Here is a 19,532-nt window from a genome sequence, read left to right as displayed (position 1 = left end):
CCAACCCCAATCCCAAATCCTGAGGGTTAAAGCAGAGCCTGAACCTTCCCAACCCCAATCCCAAATTCCAGGGGTCAGAGCAGAGCCTGAACCTTCCCAACATCAATCCCAAATCCTGGATGTTGGAGCAGAGCTAAACCTTCCCAACCCCAATCCCAAATCCCGGGGGTTAAAGCAGAGCCTGAACCTTCCCAACCCCAATCCCAAATCCTGGGGGTTGGAGCAAAGCCCAAACCCTCCCAACCCCAATCCCAAATCCTGAGCAGAGCCTGAACCTTCCCAACCCCAATCCCAAATCCTGGGGCTTGGAACAGAACTCAAACGTTCCCAACCCCAATCCCAAATCCCAGGGGACAGAGCAGAGCCTGAACCTCCCCAGCATCAAAGGGGCTCCCCCAAAAATCCACACAACAACTTTTGAAGCTCAGCCCATCTGAAGCACAGATGAGTTTTTCAATTTGGACAGAAAAACCTCCCCAAATCCACTCCCCCCACTCCCAAAATTCCCGTCTCCTCCACTAACCCTTGGAAAGGTTATTCCCTAAAAACCAGGGATTTCATTGAGCACAAGGAGCAGGAAAAACCCATCAAACAGGAGCTTTAACCCCCACTAAAAACCTTCCCTGCTCCCTGAGCTGGCCACTTTGGATAAAACAAAAATTAACATTAATTCCAGAAAAAAAGAAAAAAAAAAAAAGGGAAGGAAAACTTCCATCCAAAGCAGCAGCAGCAGCAGCAGCAGCAGCTCCAGAGGCAGCTTCCACCCGGCTGTGATTAATCAGCTTGTCCACCTTGTCCAAATAGCCCATCGAGCAATAATTAAAAATAATAAGCCAGAAATTATCGAATCACACACAATAAGTGCAGAGCTGCTTCCCCTTTCGCTTTTGTTTATTGTTCAAACCTGTCAAGGCCCTCGCCCCGCTCCCAGCAGCTCGCGGGGAAGGCAGAGCCCCTTCCAGCAGACGGATTTGCAGGATGAAAAATGCCCCAGTTCTGACCCTTTCCGTTCAATCCTGGCCCTCCTGAATTGTCCCCGTGCTGGTTCTGCCGATCAGCAGCAGCAGGGCCGGGGGACAATCTGCTGTCACCGGGTTTTGCTCCTCTCCAGGTGCGTTTTGTTCAGGTTTTGGGGCCCAGCAGCTCCAGCTGAGATCAGAACAATCTCCTGCCTGCGTTTGCTTTCATGTTCTGCAATAAATACATTTATTAAATGAGATTTGGGGAGCTAAACTCCGGCATGCTCCACCCTAGAGCTGGGATTACCCAGGGAAAATAATCCAAATTATCACCTGTAATATTTGCTGAAAGTTTACCTCTATCACCGCAAATAACAACGCAAAATTCAGCGGCCCTCTCCTGGAAAATTGGATATTTAGCAAAGGAAGGAAATACAACTCTGGGAAAAGCTTTCTTGGTGTTTCAAGAATAAAAAAAAACCCCAAATTCCCCTGGAGAAAAGCAGAAAAGCCCCGCTCTGCTCCTGCAGACAAAGGCTCCGGGACAGCACAGCCACTTACCTTAAACTCACCCAGAGCAAAGCTACTTCCCAAAACAGTTTGCAAGCAAAAAGAAAAAACCAAAAAAAAATCAAAATCATCACCAGAACCTCAGGGAAAACTAAAAACAACCAAGGAGAGGCTTTCGAGTGCGTTTATTCCCGGCTCCTTCCCCGCTGTCCTTTTATTTTAATTTTATATTATTTTTTTTGAATTTTGTTTTTGTTCCACGTGCCCTTTCCAATACCTTGAAGCCCCCATGGTCAGGACAACGACGACAATCGCGACAGGGCTGCCCCGAGGATTGTCCGGCCGCACAAAGGCTGCAAATGAGAGCAGCGAAGGAAAGCGGCTGCCAGAAAGCCCCAACTTTAACGCTCGAGTTGCGATGAAAAATTCTGGGCTCGGGCTTTGGGAAAGGAGCAGAACTCGGAGGTTTCTGCCCCAAAAAGGCGCCGGGGAGCGCGGGGAGAAGGAGGGAGGTGGGAAGGGGCGCAGCTTTTCGGGCAGCTCCCACCAAATCCTTCTCCTGGAGCCTGGAAAGCCGGGGTGTGTTTTAATGCCCACCTGGACGGGGGCTGCAGTGAGAGCCCCGATCTCATCCGGCTCCAGCCGGGCGATTCCTGCAGCCCCGGAATGTTCCTGTACCGGGAAACACCCGCAGCTCCCGCAGATAACCCCGGGCAGCCCCGGCCTTGCCTTCCCAGACCTGATCCACTCGGCAAAACTTTTATTTCTGTGCAGAGGGGGAGGGAAGAGGCCGCTCCTTCCCCGGGCACGGCTCCAGGGATGCGGGACCGGGATGGGGAACCGGGATGGGGAACCGGGATCCGGGATTGGGATGGGGAACCGGGATGGGAAACCGGGATGGGGAACCGGGATGGGGAACCGGGATCCGGGATTGGGATGGGGAACCGGGATACAGGATCGGGATGGGGAACTGGGATGGGGAACCGGGAGGAGGAACCGGGATCCCGGATTGGGATGCGGGACCGGGATGAGGAACCAGGATGGGGAACCGGGAGGAGGAACCGGGATCCGGGATTGGGATGCGGGACCGGGATAAGGAACCGGGATTAGGAAGCGGAATGGGGAACCGGGATGGGGAACCGGGATTAGGAAGCGGAATGGGGAACCGGGATGAGGGTCCCGCAGCCCGGTCCGGCCGCGCAGGGAAAGCCGCGCCGGGGCCACGGGGATGAGGAATAACGATGGAAAGAGGAATAACCGGGGGAACGTGCGGATGTCGCAGCGCGGGGTGGGCGGAGGGACGCGCCGGGCACCCCCTCCAAAAAGAAAAAAAAAAAAAAAGAAAAAAAGAAAGTTTAAAAAAGGAGAAAAAGGCGAAGCGCAGCAGCGATTTTCGGGGTCCCTGGCCCGGCCCGGCCCCGCCGCCCCCCGAGCGCCGTTCCTGAGCCTCTGGCGCCCCCTCGGGACGGAGCCGCGCAGCACCCGCGGCCCCCGCTCCGCTCCGCGCGTCCCGCCCGCCGCCAGCGCGGCTGCAGCGGCCCCAGCGGCGGGGCCCGGCGGCGGCGCCTCCATCAGCCACCCGCGGGACCGCGGGGCACGGGCGGGGCGCTGTCGCTGTCCCCGCTGTGTCCCCGCTGTGTCCCCGCTGTGTCCCCGCTCTGTCCCCGCTCTGTCGCCGCCGCTGTCGCCGCTCCGGCCGGGCCGTGCCCCCCGCGCTGCGCCGCGCGGCCCCGCCCCCTCCGCGCGGCTCAGCCAATAGGGGCGGAGCGGCCCCCGCGGGCCGCGCTGTGATTGGCCGGGCCGGGGCGGGCGCGCGGGTATTTGTGCGCGCGGCGCGCCGCGGCCGCAGAGCCGCGCTGGAGACCGGCGGGGCCGCCGCGCCCGACACTGCCCGGGGCTCGCCCTGCTCCTTGTCCTGAGCCCGATCCTGAGCCCGAGCCCGCTCCCGGCCTCGCCAAAGTTTTTCTTTTTCCCTTTCCTCGTTTCGGAGTTTTTTTGGTTTTCTTGCTTTTTGTAATTTTTTGTTTCTAGCGTTTTTGCGCTGAGGAGAAGTAATAAAAAGTTTTTTTGCGAGCCTCCTCTCCGCAGCCGGTGGAGACTTTGTTTCTCCGAGTTTTTTTACTTTTTTTTAACCCATCCCTGCCCCTTAGCGCCTAACTTTTTAGTTTTTTTTTTTTTCATTGTTAATTTTTTTTCGCCCCCTTGCTCCCCCTCGGCCGCTTTCTCGCATGAATCTCCTCGACCCTTTCATGAAAATGACAGAAGAACAGGACAAATGTATCTCCGACGCCCCCAGCCCCACCATGTCGGATGACTCCGCCGGCTCCCCCTGCCCCTCTGGATCCGGCTCGGACACGGAGAACACCAGACCCCAAGAGAACACTTTCCCCAAGGGCGACCCGGACCTGAAGAAGGAGAACGACGAGGACAAGTTCCCGGTGTGCATCCGGGAGGCGGTGAGCCAGGTGCTCAAGGGCTACGACTGGACCCTGGTGCCGATGCCGGTGCGGGTGAACGGCTCCAGCAAGAACAAACCGCACGTCAAGAGACCCATGAACGCCTTCATGGTGTGGGCGCAGGCGGCCCGCAGGAAGCTGGCGGATCAATACCCGCATCTGCACAACGCCGAGCTCAGCAAGACCCTGGGCAAGCTCTGGAGGTGAGTGCGGGGCCGGGGATGCCCGCGGGGACCGGGGGATGCGGGGTTGAGAAGGCGCTGGAAAACTTGTGCGGAGCGCAAAACTTGTTAGGTCGGGGAGAAACCAGGATGGGAGGGGGAAAGCAGGGAAAGTAGGGAAAGTTTGTGGTGTTGGGAGTGGTTTCTGTTTCCGGAGCGGGGGTACCGTGCGGAGCCCCCCCGGCCGTGGTTTGTTTGCGCCGCGGGTGCGGAGGAAACGATGGATTTTGGATTTTGGGGATTATTGCATCAGCTCGGGCCGGGCCGGAGGGAGCGCGGGGCGATGCGGGGAGGGAGGGAGGGAGGGAGGGGGGGGTGGGTGGCGCAGGGCCGGGTGGCCTCCGAGTGCCAGAATCAGGCGGGGAGGGGAGGAAAACACGAGGCGAGTGAGTCACCTGGGCCACCGCGTCCTCGGGGAGGGGGGGACCCCGCGGCGGTGACACGGGGCAGCAAAGCTGGCCCTGGCAGGCGGGGGTGTCCCCAAACGCTTGGGGACAGCGAGATGGAGGTGGGGAGGAGGGAGGGGGCTGGAACCCTCCTGCAGCTCTGGTCTGGGCACCGAAGGGACCTGGGGGACAAGGGGGTGACAACCGGAGAGCGCCGGGGACAAGGGGGTGACAACCAGCGAGTGTCCCGGACAGGGGGATCAGCTTGTGGGGGGCTTGGCATCGCTCTTTGGAGGGATCCGAAGGAGGGATCGGTCCCGGTGTCACTGCTCGGCCACCACGAGTGACCCCGCGCCCCCCGTGTCCCCCCAGGCTGCTGAACGAGAGCGAGAAGCGCCCGTTCGTGGAGGAGGCCGAGCGGCTGCGGGTGCAGCACAAGAAGGACCACCCCGACTACAAGTACCAGCCCCGGCGGAGGAAATCGGTGAAGAACGGGCAGGCGGAGCAGGAGGAGGGCGCGGAGCAGACCCACATCTCCCCCAACGCCATCTTCAAGGCGCTGCAGGCGGACTCGCCCCAGTCCTCCTCCAGCATCAGCGAGGTGCACTCGCCCGGGGAGCACTCGGGTAGGTGCCCAGGGAGCCTGCGGGGGACACGGCGCGGCTGCCCAGGCAGGGCTGAGCGTGGGGTTGGGTGTGGGGAGGGGAAGATCCAGGAATGGAGAGATCCAGGAATGGAGAGATCCAGGAATGGAGAGATCCAGGAATGCCTGCGGGGGGCACGGCACAGCTGCCCAGGCAGGGCTGAGGTTGGGGGGCACGGCACAGCTGCCCAGGCAGGGCTGAGGTTGGGGGGACACGGCACAGCTGCCCAGACAGGGCTGAGGTTGGGGGGACACGGCACAGCTCCCCAGGCAGGGCTGAGGTTGGGGGACACGGCACAGCTCCCCAGACAGGGCTGAGGTTGGGGGACACGGCACAGCTCCCCAGGCAGGGCTGAGGCTGGGGGACACGGCACAGCTCCCCAGGCAGGGCTGAGGTTGGGGGACACGGCACAGCTCCCCAGGCAGGGCTGAGGTTGGGGGACACGGCACAGCTCCCCAGGCAGGGCTGAGGTTGGGGGGACACGGCACAGCTGCCCAGGCAGGGCTGAGGCTGGGGGGCACGGCACAGCTCCCCAGGCAGGGCTGAGGCTGGGGGACACGGCACAGCTCCCCAGGCAGGGCTGAGGTCGGGGTTGGGTGAAGGGAGGGGAAGGAAAGAGGCAGGAGTGGAGTGAGAGCAGGGAGAACTGCCCACGAGCTGTGCCCAGAGGCCGGGCACACAAATTGTCACCCCACTGCAGCCATTTGCCTGTGAGAAACGCAAACTCACGCTTTTTAAAGTCCCAAAATAATCTCTTGTGTGTGAGGGCACAGCAGGCTGCTGGGCTCCACGTCCCTCGCGCCAGGCACGTGTCTGTCGCCGCTCAGGGCGCTGCCACCCCCGTCCCACCCTCACCCCTGTCCTTGCTCCCCCAGGCCAGTCCCAGGGGCCCCCCACGCCCCCCACCACCCCCAAGACGGACGCCCAGCCGGGCAAGCAGGACCTGAAGCGCGAGGGCCGCGCGCTGGGCGAGGGCGGCCGGCAGCCGCCGCACATCGACTTCCGCGACGTGGACATCGGCGAGCTCAGCAGCGACGTCATCTCCAACATCGAGACCTTCGACGTCAACGAGTTCGACCAGTACCTGCCCCCCAACGGGCACCCCGGCCAGGTCACCTACACGGGCACCTACGGCATCAGCGGCGCTGCCGGAGTCTGGATGTCCAAGCAGCAGCAGCAGCAGCAGCCGCCAGCGGCGCAGCTGCCGGCGCTGAGCGCCGAGCAGGGCCCCCAACAGCAGCAGCAGCAGCAGCAGCAAAGGACCCACATCAAGACAGAGCAGCTGAGCCCCAGCCACTACAGCGAGCAGCAGCAGCACTCCCCGCAGCAGCAGCAGCAGCAGCTGAGCTACAGCTCCTTCAACCTGCAGCACTACAGCTCGTCCTACCCCAGCATCAGCCGCGCGCAGTACGAGTACGGCGAGCACCAGGGCTCCTCCTCGGGCTCCTACTACAGCCACGCCGGGCAGGGAGGGGGCATCTACTCCACCTTCAGCTACATGAGCCCCTCGCAGCGCCCCATGTACACCCCGATCGCCGACAGCGCGGGGGTGCCCTCCATCCCGCAGACGCACAGCCCGCAGCACTGGGAGCAGCCCGTGTACACGCAGCTCACCCGGCCCTGAGCCACGGGGAGACGGCGCCGAAAAAGGCGGAAAAAAAAAAAAGAAAATAAAAAAAAGCGAGAGGAAAAAATAAAAATTTGAAAAAAAAAATAATAATAATGATCAGAACGAGCGAAAGAGCACCGAGGAGTTGCCTCAGAGTGCGCGAGATCGAAATGATGATTAAAAAGACGCTCGCGTGGAAGCTGGCGCCTCGAGCCTTCTGCACTACAGCATCCTCCAGGACCCGCTCCCCAGGCCTGAAATTTGGGACAGACTTGCCAAGGACTGGACTTGAACTCTGCTTCTTCCAGCGTGGAGAGGAGATTTCCATCCAACACGCCCAGCTGGCTCCTTCTCTGGACTTTTGTAATGATTTTTTGTTTTGTTTTGGGTTGTTTTTTTTTTTAGCAGTAATTAAAAGCGAGATAAAAAAATAAAAATTAAAAAAAAAAAGAAGAAAAAAAAAGGGGGGGGTAAAAGAGAAAGCTCAGAGTCCTCTGTGAGGAATATTCTCTATTTTAAATATTTTTAGTATGTACTGTGTATGATTCGTTACCAATTGTGAGGGGATTTATACCTATTTTTTAGAGATTTTTTGGAAATGCTCTTATTTTTCCAACAGCTAAAAAAAAAAAAAAAAATGACACTTAGTGGAGCAGCCCTAGGGCTTCTTGCAGAGGTATTTTTGTATAGAGAAGTGTCTTTTTTTTGCTCTAAAAATGAAACTAAACCAGCGTGCTCTGCCCTGGGAACCCAGCACTGGGGCAGGGACCAGCATGGGAGAGGCTTTATTTTTCTAACTCGTAGCAAAACCAGCCAGGAGGAGAACTTCACTTTATTTTTTAATAACCTTGAGCCTTAAAAGAAAAACAAAAAGAGGGAAAAAAAAAAATAATGACAAAAATAAAAAAATCATCCACGGAGCAGCCCCAAAGTGCTGCTGGAAGCCTTAAAGCAGCCCCTGATAATCACAGGCCCCGGGCTGGGGCTGAGCCCGACCCCTCCGGGCACCCCCTGCCCACCCCAGGGTGCCAAACCCGGCCGGGGGCTCCTCTCTGCCTGGGGGCCCTCACAGATCCTTTAAATTATTTATTTGGGGAGAAGAGCAGCTTTCAATCGCCGTTTTCCCTGGGTTTTGTTGTTTTCAAGTCCTTTCAGAAGCGTTGCGTTAGGTTGGGAGCATTATTTGGAAGGTGACCGTGCCTGTTAAATTATGGTCTGAAACTGTAACCAGTCCTTTATTTATCTCTTTAATTCCTTTTTGGTCGTTGTTATTATTATTATTATTATTCTTTTTTTTTTTTGGAATCTGTGTCCTGGGTTTGTACAAACTTTGTGCTCTTCCTTTTTTTTTTTTTTTGTTTTTGTTTTGTTTTTATTATTTTTTTTTTGCCTTCGAGGAGAAACTGGAAGAAAGAAAAAGAAAAAATGAGATTTGTACAAACTAAAGATTGCAAATGTAGCGGATCACTGAATCATTTGCCTTGTTTCCTGCCTCAGCTCTCTGGGACACACGAGCTCGTGCGAGGACGAGCCCTCACCCCAGCCCTGCTGCAGGGGTGGCACCGTTTTAGCCTTCAACCCCCCCAAAAACTGCCTGGGAGAGGTGGGGGGGACACTGATTTTGGTGAAGCTGTGGCTGAACAGTTAAGGATTGCTTTTTAAAAAAGACAGCAGACTTTTTTTTTATTTAAAAAAAAATAATGATATATTTGTTAATTTTTTTTTTTTTTTTTTAGGGATTCAGTAGGAGAGAAAAAAAAAATCTTAAAGCACTCTTATAATATGGCATCTTTCTATTTCTGTATAAAAGCAGATCTTTTTAAAGTATTTCTGTAACTTAAAAGACCTGTCCTTTAAATCATATTTTGTCTTTAGGTAAGTTTGGTTTGGTTTTGGCTACAAGATCCTTCTCTTTGTGAAACTTACCTTATTTTTTTGTTTGTTTGTTCGTTTTGGTTTGGATTTTTTTTTGGTTTTTTTTTTGGTTTTTTGTTTTGTTTTTTTTTGTATATTATTGTTTGCAATAAATATACATTGTATCAAAAGTTGCACCTGCCCCGGGTGTGGGGTTTGTTATCGGGGTTTGTTATCGGGGTTTGTTATCGGGGTTTGTTATCGGGGTTTGTTATCGGGGTTTGTTATCAGCCCCCAGGGCGATGCTGGATGGGTTTGGGTTCATGGCTCAGGGTTGGGGTGTCCCCCCCTCCTTTATCCCAAGCACAGCCATGCCAGACAAAGCAGAGCCAGGGAATAAATGGGATGGAATGGAGAAACCCAGGCTGGCCAGGTCAGGGTGTGACCCCAAAGGGGACACCTGAGCTCCGGCTGTCCCCAAATCCTGCTGGCTCTGGGGTGTCTGCTCCATTCTGGGCATGCTGAGCACGAGGGGAGGAGAAAGGAGCAACCCCAAGGGTTTGGGCTTAAAAAACTGCTGAAATCCTCCCAAAAACCCCCAAATCTGCTGCAATCCTCCCCAAAAACCCCAAATGTGCTGAAATCCTCCCCAAAAACCCCAAATCTGCTGCAATCCTCCCCAAAACCCCAAATGTGCTGCAATCCTCCCCAAATGTGCTGCAATCCTCCCCAAAAACCCCAAATCTGCTGCAATCCTCCTCAAAACCCCAAATCTGCTGTAATCCTCCCCAAAACCCCAAATCTGCTGCAATCCTCCCCAAAAACCCAAATCTGCTGTAATCCTCCCCAAAACCCCCAAATCTGCCGCAATCCACCCCAAAAACCCCAAATCTGCTGCAATCCTCCCAAAAACCCCAAATGTGCTGCAATCCTCCCCAAAAACCCCAAATCTGCTGCAATCCTCCCAAAACCCCCAAATGTGCTGCAATCCTCCCCCAAAACCCCAAATCTGCCGCAATCCTCCCAAAAACCCCCAAATCTGCTGCAATCCTCCCCAAAAACCCCAAATGTGCTGAAATCCTCCCCAAAAACCCCAAATCTGCTGCAATCCTCCCCAAAACCCCAAATCTGCCGCAATCCACCCCAAAACCCCAAATCTGCTGCAATCCTCCCCAAAACCCCAAATCTGCCGCAATCCTCCCCAAAAACCCCAAATCTGCCGCAATCCTGCCCAAAACCCCAAATCTGCCGCAATCCTCCCCAGAACCCCAAATCTGCCGCCAGCCAAGCAGGGCCTGTGTCCTCCTCAGGGACCCGTGTCCCCTGTCCCTCCCTGGGAAGGAAGGACCCCCCTGGCTCAGCCCAGCTTGGATTTTCCAACCCATCCCAGCTCTGTCCCTGCCCTGCTCTGGGCTCTGGAGCAGCTCGGGCCAGGCTTTGTCACCTCAGGGCTCGCTGGGGACACAAATCCCTGCAGGTCCCTGCAAGGCCTCAGGTTCCAGCTGGGAAAACTCGTGTCCAATGTCCCAGCTTGTCCCAAATTCCCCCGGAGCTGCAGCTGGCACGGGGCTGCTGGAGAAGCTGAGCCAGGCACCAAACGGGATCGGGGATGGGCAAACCCCCTCTTTGTCCCAAGCACAGCCATCCCAGACAAAGCAGAGCCAGGGAATAAATGGGATGGAATGGAGAAACCCAGGCTGGCCAGGTCAGGGTGTGACCCCAAAGGGGACACCTGAGCTCCGGCTGTCCCCAGACCCTGCTGGCCCTGCCCCGCTCTGGGCCCAGCTCCAGCGCTCAGGTGGGGATTTGATCCCCCCTGGAATCTTTCCCTGGCTGGAAAAGCCCCTCTGATCCCATCCTGCAGCCCCAGAGCTGCCCCTCCCCGCCTCTGCCCAGCACCCCCAGGGATTCATTAACTCCGAGCGTTAATTGGGGTCAGCGCTGCTCTGCTGTGCCGTGTGGGAGCTCTTTGATCCCAGACATTTCTCCTCCCCAGCTTTTCCCCTGCTCCTCTCAGACTTTGCCCTGGCTGCTTTTTGGGACAGCAGAGCAAACGCAGCTCCGGGGTTTAGGGTGAGCAAGGAGCCCCAGGGGGAGCTCAGCGGGGCCACGAACAATTCCACAAAACACAAAACGCTCCTGGGGCTGGGATGGGCTGGGAAAGGGCCTGGAATTGGGACAGGCAGAGCCTGGAACAGGAGGGACCTTTCTCATCCCACCCCAACGGGATTCCTGGGACATTTCCTGGGGCATTTCCTGGGACATTTCCTGGGATATTTCTGTCCCCATCCCGCCGTGCTCAGCTCCCCCCTGCCCCCTTTTCCAGCAGAAGCATCCATGGGGTTTCTCCCTCACAAAAACCCCCAAAACAGCAAAACTTTTGCTCTTTTGTTTCTTTTGCTCCAGCCTGGCAAACAGCATTTCCTGGGACATTTCCCGGGGCATTTCCTGGGACATTTCCTGGGACATTTCCTGGGACATTTCCCGGGACGTTTCTGTCCCCACCCTTCTTTGCTCAGCTCCCCTCTGCCCCCTTTGCCAGCAGAAGCATCCCTGGGATTTCCTCCTCACAAAAACCCTCAAAAAAGCAAAAGTTTTGCTTCTTTTTCTTCTTTTGCTCCAGCCTGGCAAATGGGATTCCTGGGATGTTTCCTGGGGCATTTCCTGGGACATTTCCTGGGGCATTTCCTGGGACATTTCCTGGGATATTTCTGTCCCCACCCCGCCGTGCTCAGCTCCCCTCTGCCCCCTTTTCCAGCAGAAGCATCCCTGGGGTTTCTCCCTCACAAAAACCCCCAAAACAGCAAAGCTCTTGCTTCTTTTGCTTCTTTAGCTCCAGCCTGGCCCTGCCATTCCTGCTCTGCTCTTGGGGAGGGCTCGGAAAGATGATGATGATGATGATGATGATGATGATGATGATGATGATAATAATAATAATAATAATAATAATAATAATAATAATAATAATAATAATAATAATATCAACAATAATAACAATAATAACAAAAATATCAATAATAATAACAATAATAATAACTATTATTATTATTATTATTATTATTATTATTATTATTATTATTATTATTATTATTACCATCATCATCATCCCAAACTCGCTGGGGTTGTTAATAATAATAATAATAATAATAATAATAATAATAATAATAATAATAATAATAATAATAATAATAATAATAATAATAATAGTTTGTTAATAATTATTATTAACAAACCCGGGGTTTGTTTCCCTCAGGATCACGGCAGGGAATTGCAGCCAGCAGCCTGGAGAGGGTGGGAATAAACCCAAATCCCATTTGTCCTCCAAATCTGGTTCAAATGTTTGGGTTCCGTGCTGAAAAGCGAGGAGAGAGGAGAGCTCAGGGACACAGGGCACAAACGGCTCCGAGGAATGAGAAATGTGGATTTTGAAGCCCCAAATTATACAAAAAATAAAGTTGTACCTGCCCCGGGTGTGGGGTTTGTTATCGGGGTTTGTTATCGGGGTTTGTTATCGGGGTTTGTTATCAGGGTTTGTTATCAGGGTTTGTTATCAGCCCCCAGGGCGATGCTGGATGGGTTTGGGTTCATGGCTCAGGGTTGGGGTGTCCCCCCCTCCTTTATCCCAAGCACAGCCATGCCAGACAAAGCAGAGCCAGGGAATAAATGGGATGGAATGGAGAAACCCAGGCTGGCCAGGTCAGGGTGTGACCCCAAAGGGGACACCTGAGCTCCGGCTGTCCCCAAATCCACCCCCCAAAACTCCCAATTTCAGGGAAAAACCCTGTGGGGATCTGCACCCCACAGACTCCAGATCCACCACCCAAAATCTCAATTTCACAGGAAAATCCCATGAGGATTTGGACCCTGCAGTGTCCAGACCCACCACTCAAAATCCCAATTTTAGGGGAAAAACCTAATGGGAATCTGTACCTCACCAGGTCCAGATCCACCACCCCAAAATCCCAATTTCAGGGTAAAATCTCATGAGGATTCAGACCCTGCATTTTCCAGATCCACCACCCAAAATCCCAATTTTAGGGAAAAAAAAAACTCATGGGGAAATTTTAGGGTAAAATCCCATGAGAACTTCGACCCTGCGTTTTCCAGACCCACCACCCAAAATCCCAATTTTAGGGAAAAAAAAAAACTCATGGGGAAATTTTAGGGTAAAATCCCATGAGGATTTGCACCCTACAAGGCCCAGACCCGCCACCCAAAATCCCAATTTTAGGGGGGAAAAAAAAACCTCATGGGGAAATTTTAGGGGAAAATCCCATGAGAACTTCGACCCTGCATTTTCCAGACCCACCACTCAAAATCCCAATTTTAGGGAAAAACCTCATGTGGATTTGCACCATACCAGGTCCAGACCCACACCCAAAATCCCAATTTTAGGGAAACAGAAAAAACCTCATGGGGAAATTCTAGGGGAAAATCCCATGAGGATTTGCACCCTACCAGGTCCAGACCCACACCCAAAATCCCAATTTTAGGGGAAAAACCCCTTGGGGGATCTGCACCCCAGAGACTCCATTTCCATCACCCAAAATCCCAATTTCAGGGGAAAATCCCATGAGGGTTTGAACCCTGCATTTTCCAGATCCAACCCCCCAAAATCCCGAATTCAGGGACTGATGATCCCCGCACTGGGGTTTCTCCCATCTTGGAAGGGTTTAACCCCTCAGTCCCCGGGTTGACAGCCCTGAGTGCTCCCACAGGCAGGACAGAGCTCCTGTCCCCTCCCAGATGTGTCAGAAATAAATTTTAAAAAGCAGTTTCCCATCTGATTTTCCTGCTGCCAGCGTGGGGATTAATTCCACACCTATCACCACGCCGAGTCTCGCTCCATAAATCCCCAGCTGCTGATAATAAGGCTGGACAGGAGTTTTAAAGCTTCAGTAGACAGTCTGCAATTAACCTACTCCTGTCAGCTGGAAAATCACCTTAAAATGGGATTCCAGCTCTCCTCTGACTGGCTTGGAGTGGGAGTTTCACTTTTGGAGAGTGAGAAACTGCCCTGGAAACCAGAGGAGGCCCCGGGGGCGCTTTCAGCTCAAGGCTGAGCCGAATTTGTCCCAAAATCAGAGCAGATTTCGCCAGGTGTCCCTCGGCACTGCCAGCCCAGCCCTTGGGAGCTGCAAATCACTCCCACGAGCTTGGGGACCTTTCCAGGCTCATCCTTTCATCAAGCAGACAAAGCACGCCTCGGATTTAGCAGCTGGGGGGGAGGAAAATGTGGATTCTGAAGGCCCAGATTGTCAGAGACGCCCCCAGGAATGACAACCACGGAGCACGGGGTGCACCCACCCCAGCGGCCCCGTGCGTTCCTGATTCCCCCTGGGTTTTCCCCAGGCCGGGAGGTGAATTCCAGGAGCTGGAGTCACCACCCCAGGGTGACCAGGGCGTCCCTGGAGCTCTGGCACCCTCTGTTCCCTCTTTCAGCAGCTCACTCGCAGCTTTCAAAGACAAAAACCATCCTAAAAATGAAAATATGGACTTTTCATCCTAAACATGAAAATATGGACTTTCGGGTGGGGAGGCTCTGGAGTAGAATTCCCAGAGAAGCTGGAGCTGGAATTGTCCCAGGAGCAACCTGGGATGGGGAAGGTGGGAATGGATGGGATTTAAGGTCCCTTCCCATCCTGAAAATGCCATTATTCCATCCAGGGAAGCTTTGGGATGCAAACCAGCCCTGGTGGAGCTTTCTCCCTTATTTTGGCCGCGGCTCCAAGGTGAATATTCCCAAATCTCCCCCTCGAAACACCTTTGAAAAGCCCCAGGAATGAATTCCTTTCAGCAGCTCACTCACAACTTTCAAAGATAAAAAGAATCCCAAAAAAGAAAATATGGACTTTTACCATAGGGTGGGGAGGCTCTGGAATAGAATTCCCAGAGAAGCTGGGGCTGCCCCATCCCTGGAATTGTCCCAGGAACAGCATGGGATGAGGAAGGTGGGAATGGATGGGATTTAAAGTCCCTTCCCATCCTGAAAATCCCACTATTCCATCCAGGGAAGCTTTGGGATGCAAACCAGCCCTGGTGGATGTTTCTCCCTCATCTTGGGAGCAGCTCCAAGGTGAATATTCCCAAAGCTCCCCTCGAAACACCTTTGAAAAGCGCCAGGAATGAATTCCATCAGCCCGGAGCAGCCCGGGCCGGGGGGCAGCGCGGAGCCGCCCAGTCATTTTCTGTGATTAAAAGGCAAATTTTATTCCTGGAGGAACTTGGACGCAAATGTGGCGTTGCCATGGTTTCACACCCACCGGCTGGAAATGACAATATTAGCAGGGTGACCTGGTAATTAGAAACCGTGCCCCCAGGTCAGGCTGCGGAGAAAATAAAGAGAGATTAGGGCGTGCTAAAGACACCGCACAATGCTGCGGGCTCCTGCGCTCCCCACCTTTTATAAGCGGCCCATTTAAATGCAGATTCTGACTTTCCACCTGGGGCTGCTAATCTGTCTCACAGCCGGATCGAACAATGGGGCAGCGCTCCGCGCTGTGGGGCTGGGGCTGGCCCCGCTCCCCCTTTTCTCAGGGGAAAAAAAAAATCGACCCGAGGGGTTCCTGCGCCCCCGGGATTGCTTGGGATGGGTGCGTGCTCCTCTCCGAGCCTGAGCTCCGTGGGGGTTGCGGGAAAATGGGTTCGGATTGTCCTCCTCTTCTCCCATCTCAAATTCCAATCGTTTGGAGGAAAACAGGTTCAGAATTTCATCCTCGTCTTCCCCAAAACTCCAATAATTAGGAGCAAATCAGGCCCAGATTTTCATCCTCCTCTCCATCCCCAAAACTGTAATAATTTGGAGCAAATCAAGTTCAGATTTTCATCCTCTTCTCCCATTCCAAAACTTCAATAATTTGGAGCAAATCAAGTTCAGATTTTAATCCTCATCTTCCCCAAAACTTCAATAATTTGGAGCAAATCAAGCTCAGATCTTCATCCTCTTCTCCCACCTCAAATTCCAATAGTTTGGAGTAAAACGGGTTCTGCTTTTCATCCTCCTCTCCCATTCCAAAACTTCAACGACTTGGAGCAAGCCAGGCTCAGATTTTAATCCTCATCTTCCCCAAAACTCCAATAATTAGGAGCAAATCAGGCCCAGATTTTCATCCTCTTCTCCCATCCTCAAATTCCAATAGTTTGGAGTAAAACAGGTTCCGGTTTTCATCCTTGTCTTTCCCAAAACTCCTGTGATTTGGAGTAAAACAGGTTCAGATTTTCATCCTCATCTTCCCCAAAACTCCAATAATTAGGAGCAAATCAGTCCCAGATTTTCATCCTCCTCTCCCATCCTCAAATTCCAATCATTTGGAGTAAAACAGGTTCAGAATTTCATCCTCATCTTCCCCAAAGTTCCAATAATTTGGAAAAAAAAAACACCCTCTGGTTTTCATAATTCCAATAATTAGGAGCAAACCAGGCCCAGATTTTCATCCTCCTCTCCATCCCCAAAACTGTAATAATTTGGAGCAAATCAGGCCCAGATTTTCATCCTCTTCTCCCACCTCAAATTCCAATAATTTGGAGTAAAACAGGTTCCGGTTTTCATCCTCGTCTTCCCCAAAACTCCAATGATTTGGAGGAAACCAGGCTCAGATTTACATCCTCATCTTCCCCAAAATTCCAATAATTTGGAAAAAAAAACACGCTCTGATTTTCATCCTCCACTCCCATCCATAATCCAAATAATTTGGAGCAAAACAGGTTCAGATTTTCATTCTCATCTTCCCCAAAACTCCAATAATTTGGAGCAAATCAGGCCCAGATTTTCATCCTCCTCTCCCATCCTCAAATTCCAATAATTTGGAGTAAAACAGGTTCAGATTTTCATCCTCCTCTCCCACCCCAAACTCCAATAATTTGGGGCAAATCAAGCTCAGATTTTAATCCTCATCTTCCCCAAAACTCCAATAATTTGGGGCAAATCAAGTTCAGATTTTCATCCTCTTCTCCCACCTCAAATTCCAATAATTTGGAGCAAACCAGGCTCAAATTTTAATCCTCATCTTCCTCCAAACTCCTTTTGAACCCCTTCTACTCCAAATTATTGGAGTTTGAGATGCAAGAGGAGGATGAAGATCCGAGCCAGTTTTGCTCCAAATCATTGGAGTTTTGGAGAAGATGAAAATGAAAATCCTGTTTTGCTCCAAATAATGAAACTTGGGGATGGAGAAGAGGATGTAAATCTGAGCCCGTTTTTCTCCAAATTATTGGAATTTGAGATGGGAGAGGAGGATGAAGATCTGGGCCAGTTTTGCTCCAAATTATTGGAATTTGAGATGGGAGAGGAGGATGAAGATCTGGGCCTGTTTTACTCCAAATTATTGGAATTTGAGATGGGAGAGGAGGATGAAGATCTGGGCCAGTTTTGCTCCAAATTATTGGAATTTGAGAATTTTGCTGTTTCCAGCTGTTTTTTCCCTGCTGGCTGCTGCTGCTGCTGCTGGTGGGGACTGTCCTGCCCCAGGGATGGCAGGGAGGAGCCATCCCCAATTAATGACAATTAGCAGGGTGTTCAAACCCGTGTTTACAGGGCAATTCCAGTGTCACCAAAGGCAGGTGACATCGGCACCGCCACCGGGAGGGAAAGGTTGGAGCTCCTCACCCTCGAGCGCTCCTCACTTTCACTGAGAGCCTTTCAGGGAGCGCTGATCCCACCCTGGCGGCTCCAGGTGCATCAGGCACCGGCCCCAGCTCCTTCTGGAATTTTCTCTGCTTCCCTGGAGGTGCCAAAGCCAAGGGCTCGGGGCCCAGAGCCTGGGACAATGTGGGGTTCAGGTCCCAGTCCCCTCCCCAGGATGGATTTTGGCATTCCCAGTCCCAGAGCCACCCCAGCCTTTCAGAATAGGAGAGGAAGAGGGAAAATAATCCCCAGGAGTGTTGGGAGGGCACAGTGGAGGATGCTGCCCTCCCCGCCTTTGTCCCAATATTTGTAAAATGGGAAATACAGGAAGGGAAACCAATCCTGGAAAAATAAAATCCAGAAATCGTTGGGAAGAGCAGTGAGCAAAAAACTTTATTCTGGAAAATCCAGGAAAGAATCCTGGAAAGGAATCTGGAAACCCTTGGGAGGAGAAGTGTGCAAAACCCTTCATTTTTTTCAAAAGTCCATAAAAGGATCCTGGAAAAGACTCCAGAAAGCCTTGGGAAGAGCAGTGAGCAAAACCCTTCAGTCTGGAAAATCCAGGAAAGAATCCTGGGAAATAATCTGGAAATCCTTGTGAAGAGCAGTGGGCAAAACCCTTTATTCTCAAAGAATCCAGAAAATAATCCTGGAAAAGAATCCAGAAACACTTGGGAGGAAAAGTGGGCAAAACATTTCAGTGTGGAAAATACAGGAAGAAAATCCTGGAAAAGAATCTGGAAATCCTTGGGAAGGGCAGTGGGCAAAACCCTTCATTCTCAAAAGTCCAGAAAATAATCCTGGGAAGGAATCTGGAAATGCTTGGGAAGAGCAATGAACAAAACCCTTCAGTGTGGAAAATCCAGGGGAAAAAAAAAAAAAAAAACAGAAATCCTTGGGAAGGGCAGTGGGCAAAACCCAAATACAGGGAAAAAATCCTGGAAAAGAATCTGGAAATCCTTGGGAAGGGCAGTGGGCAAAACCTTCAGTCTGGAAAATCCAGAAAAGAATCCTGGGAAGGAATCTGGAAATCCTTGGGAAGGGCAGTGGGCAAAACCTTTCAGTGTGGAAAGTCCAGAAAATAATCCTGGGAAAGAATCTGGAAATCCTTGGGAAGAGCAATGAACAAAACCCTTCATTCTCAAAAATCCAGGGAAAAAAACCCCAGAAACCCTTGGGAAGGGCAGTGGGCAAAACCCTTCATTCTCAAAAATCCAGTAAAGAATCCTGGGAAGGAATCTGGAAGCCCTTGGGAAGGGCAGTGGGCACCGCTTTTCTTGCCGATATCAGCCTCGAAAAGCTGATTTTGATCACCTCATCCCTACAGGCAGCACAAACACTGAAAAACCACCCCAAAAACCACCCAAAGCTGAGCCCCCTCATCTCCATCCTCCCTCTCCCTGGGGCGAGAAAAGAGTTTGGGCTGAGAAAAGATTCTGGAGCTGAGAAAAGGTTTTGGGGGTGATAAAAGACTTCGGGGCTGATAGTGGATTTTGGGGCTGATAAAGATTTTGGGGCTGATAAAATATTCCGGAGCTGATAAAAGGTCTTGGGGCTGACAAAGATTTTGGAGCTGATAAAGGATTTTGGGGCTGATAAAAGATTTTGGAGCAGATAAAACATTTTGGGGCTGATAAAAGGTTTTGGGGCTGACAAAGATTATGGGGGCTGATAAAATATTTTGGAGCTAATAAAAGATTTTGGAGCAGATTAAACATTTTGGGGCCGATTAAATATTCTGGAGCTGATAAAAGGTTTTGAGACTGAGGAAAGATTTTGGGAGTGATAAAAGACTTTGGTGCTGATTAAAGATTCTGGAGCTGATAAAAGGTTTTGGGGCTGACAAAGATTTTGGAGCTGATAAAAGATTTTGGGCCTGAGGAAAGATTTGGGGACTGAGAAAATATTTTGGGCTGATAAAAGGTTTTGGTGCTGATAAAAGGTTTTGAGACTGAGGAAAGATTTTGGCACTGATAAAATATTTTGGGACTGATAAAAGATTTCGGTGCTGATTAACGATTCTGGAGCTGATAAAAGATTTTGGGGCTGATAGTGGATTTTGGGGCTGATAAAAGATTTCGGTGCCGATTAACGATTCTGGAGCTGATAAAAGATTTTGGGGCTGATAGTGGATTTTGGGGCTGATAAAAGATTTCGGTGCTGATTAACGATTCTGGAGCTGATAAAAGATTTCGGTGCTGATTAACGATTCTGGAGCTGATAAAAGATTTTGATGCCGATTAAAGAGTCTGGAGCTGATAAAAGATTTT

General features: G+C 51.9%; 2 protein-coding genes across 2 annotated transcripts; one reads left to right on the top strand and one right to left on the bottom strand.

The window, feature by feature from the left end:
• Window positions 1-862: 862 nt before the first annotated feature.
• Window positions 863-3,041, bottom strand: LOC136566650 (tetra-peptide repeat homeobox protein 1-like). Its single transcript, XM_066565892.1, has 3 exons — window positions 2,906-3,041; window positions 1,747-2,785; window positions 863-1,191 (listed from the first exon to the last, which is right to left on the bottom strand). The coding sequence occupies exons 1-3, from the start codon at window positions 3,039-3,041 to the stop codon at window positions 1,185-1,187; spliced, it is 1,182 nt and encodes a 393-aa protein (XP_066421989.1). The 3' UTR covers window positions 863-1,184.
• Window positions 3,042-3,335: 294 nt separating this feature from the next.
• Window positions 3,336-6,989, top strand: SOX9 (SRY-box transcription factor 9). Its single transcript, XM_066565991.1, has 3 exons — window positions 3,336-4,128; window positions 4,905-5,158; window positions 6,052-6,989. Exons 1-3 carry the CDS (start codon window positions 3,698-3,700, stop codon window positions 6,798-6,800), a joined length of 1,434 nt encoding a protein of 477 aa, XP_066422088.1. The 5' UTR covers window positions 3,336-3,697; the 3' UTR covers window positions 6,801-6,989.
• The last annotated feature ends 12,543 nt before the right edge of the window (window positions 6,990-19,532 follow it).

This window comes from Molothrus aeneus, chromosome 26, assembly GCF_037042795.1.
Source record: "Molothrus aeneus isolate 106 chromosome 26, BPBGC_Maene_1.0, whole genome shotgun sequence".
Classification (NCBI taxonomy): domain Eukaryota; kingdom Metazoa; phylum Chordata; class Aves; order Passeriformes; family Icteridae; genus Molothrus; species Molothrus aeneus.
Note: the sequence above shows the minus strand (reverse complement) of the source record. Positions and strands in the feature narration are given on the sequence as shown.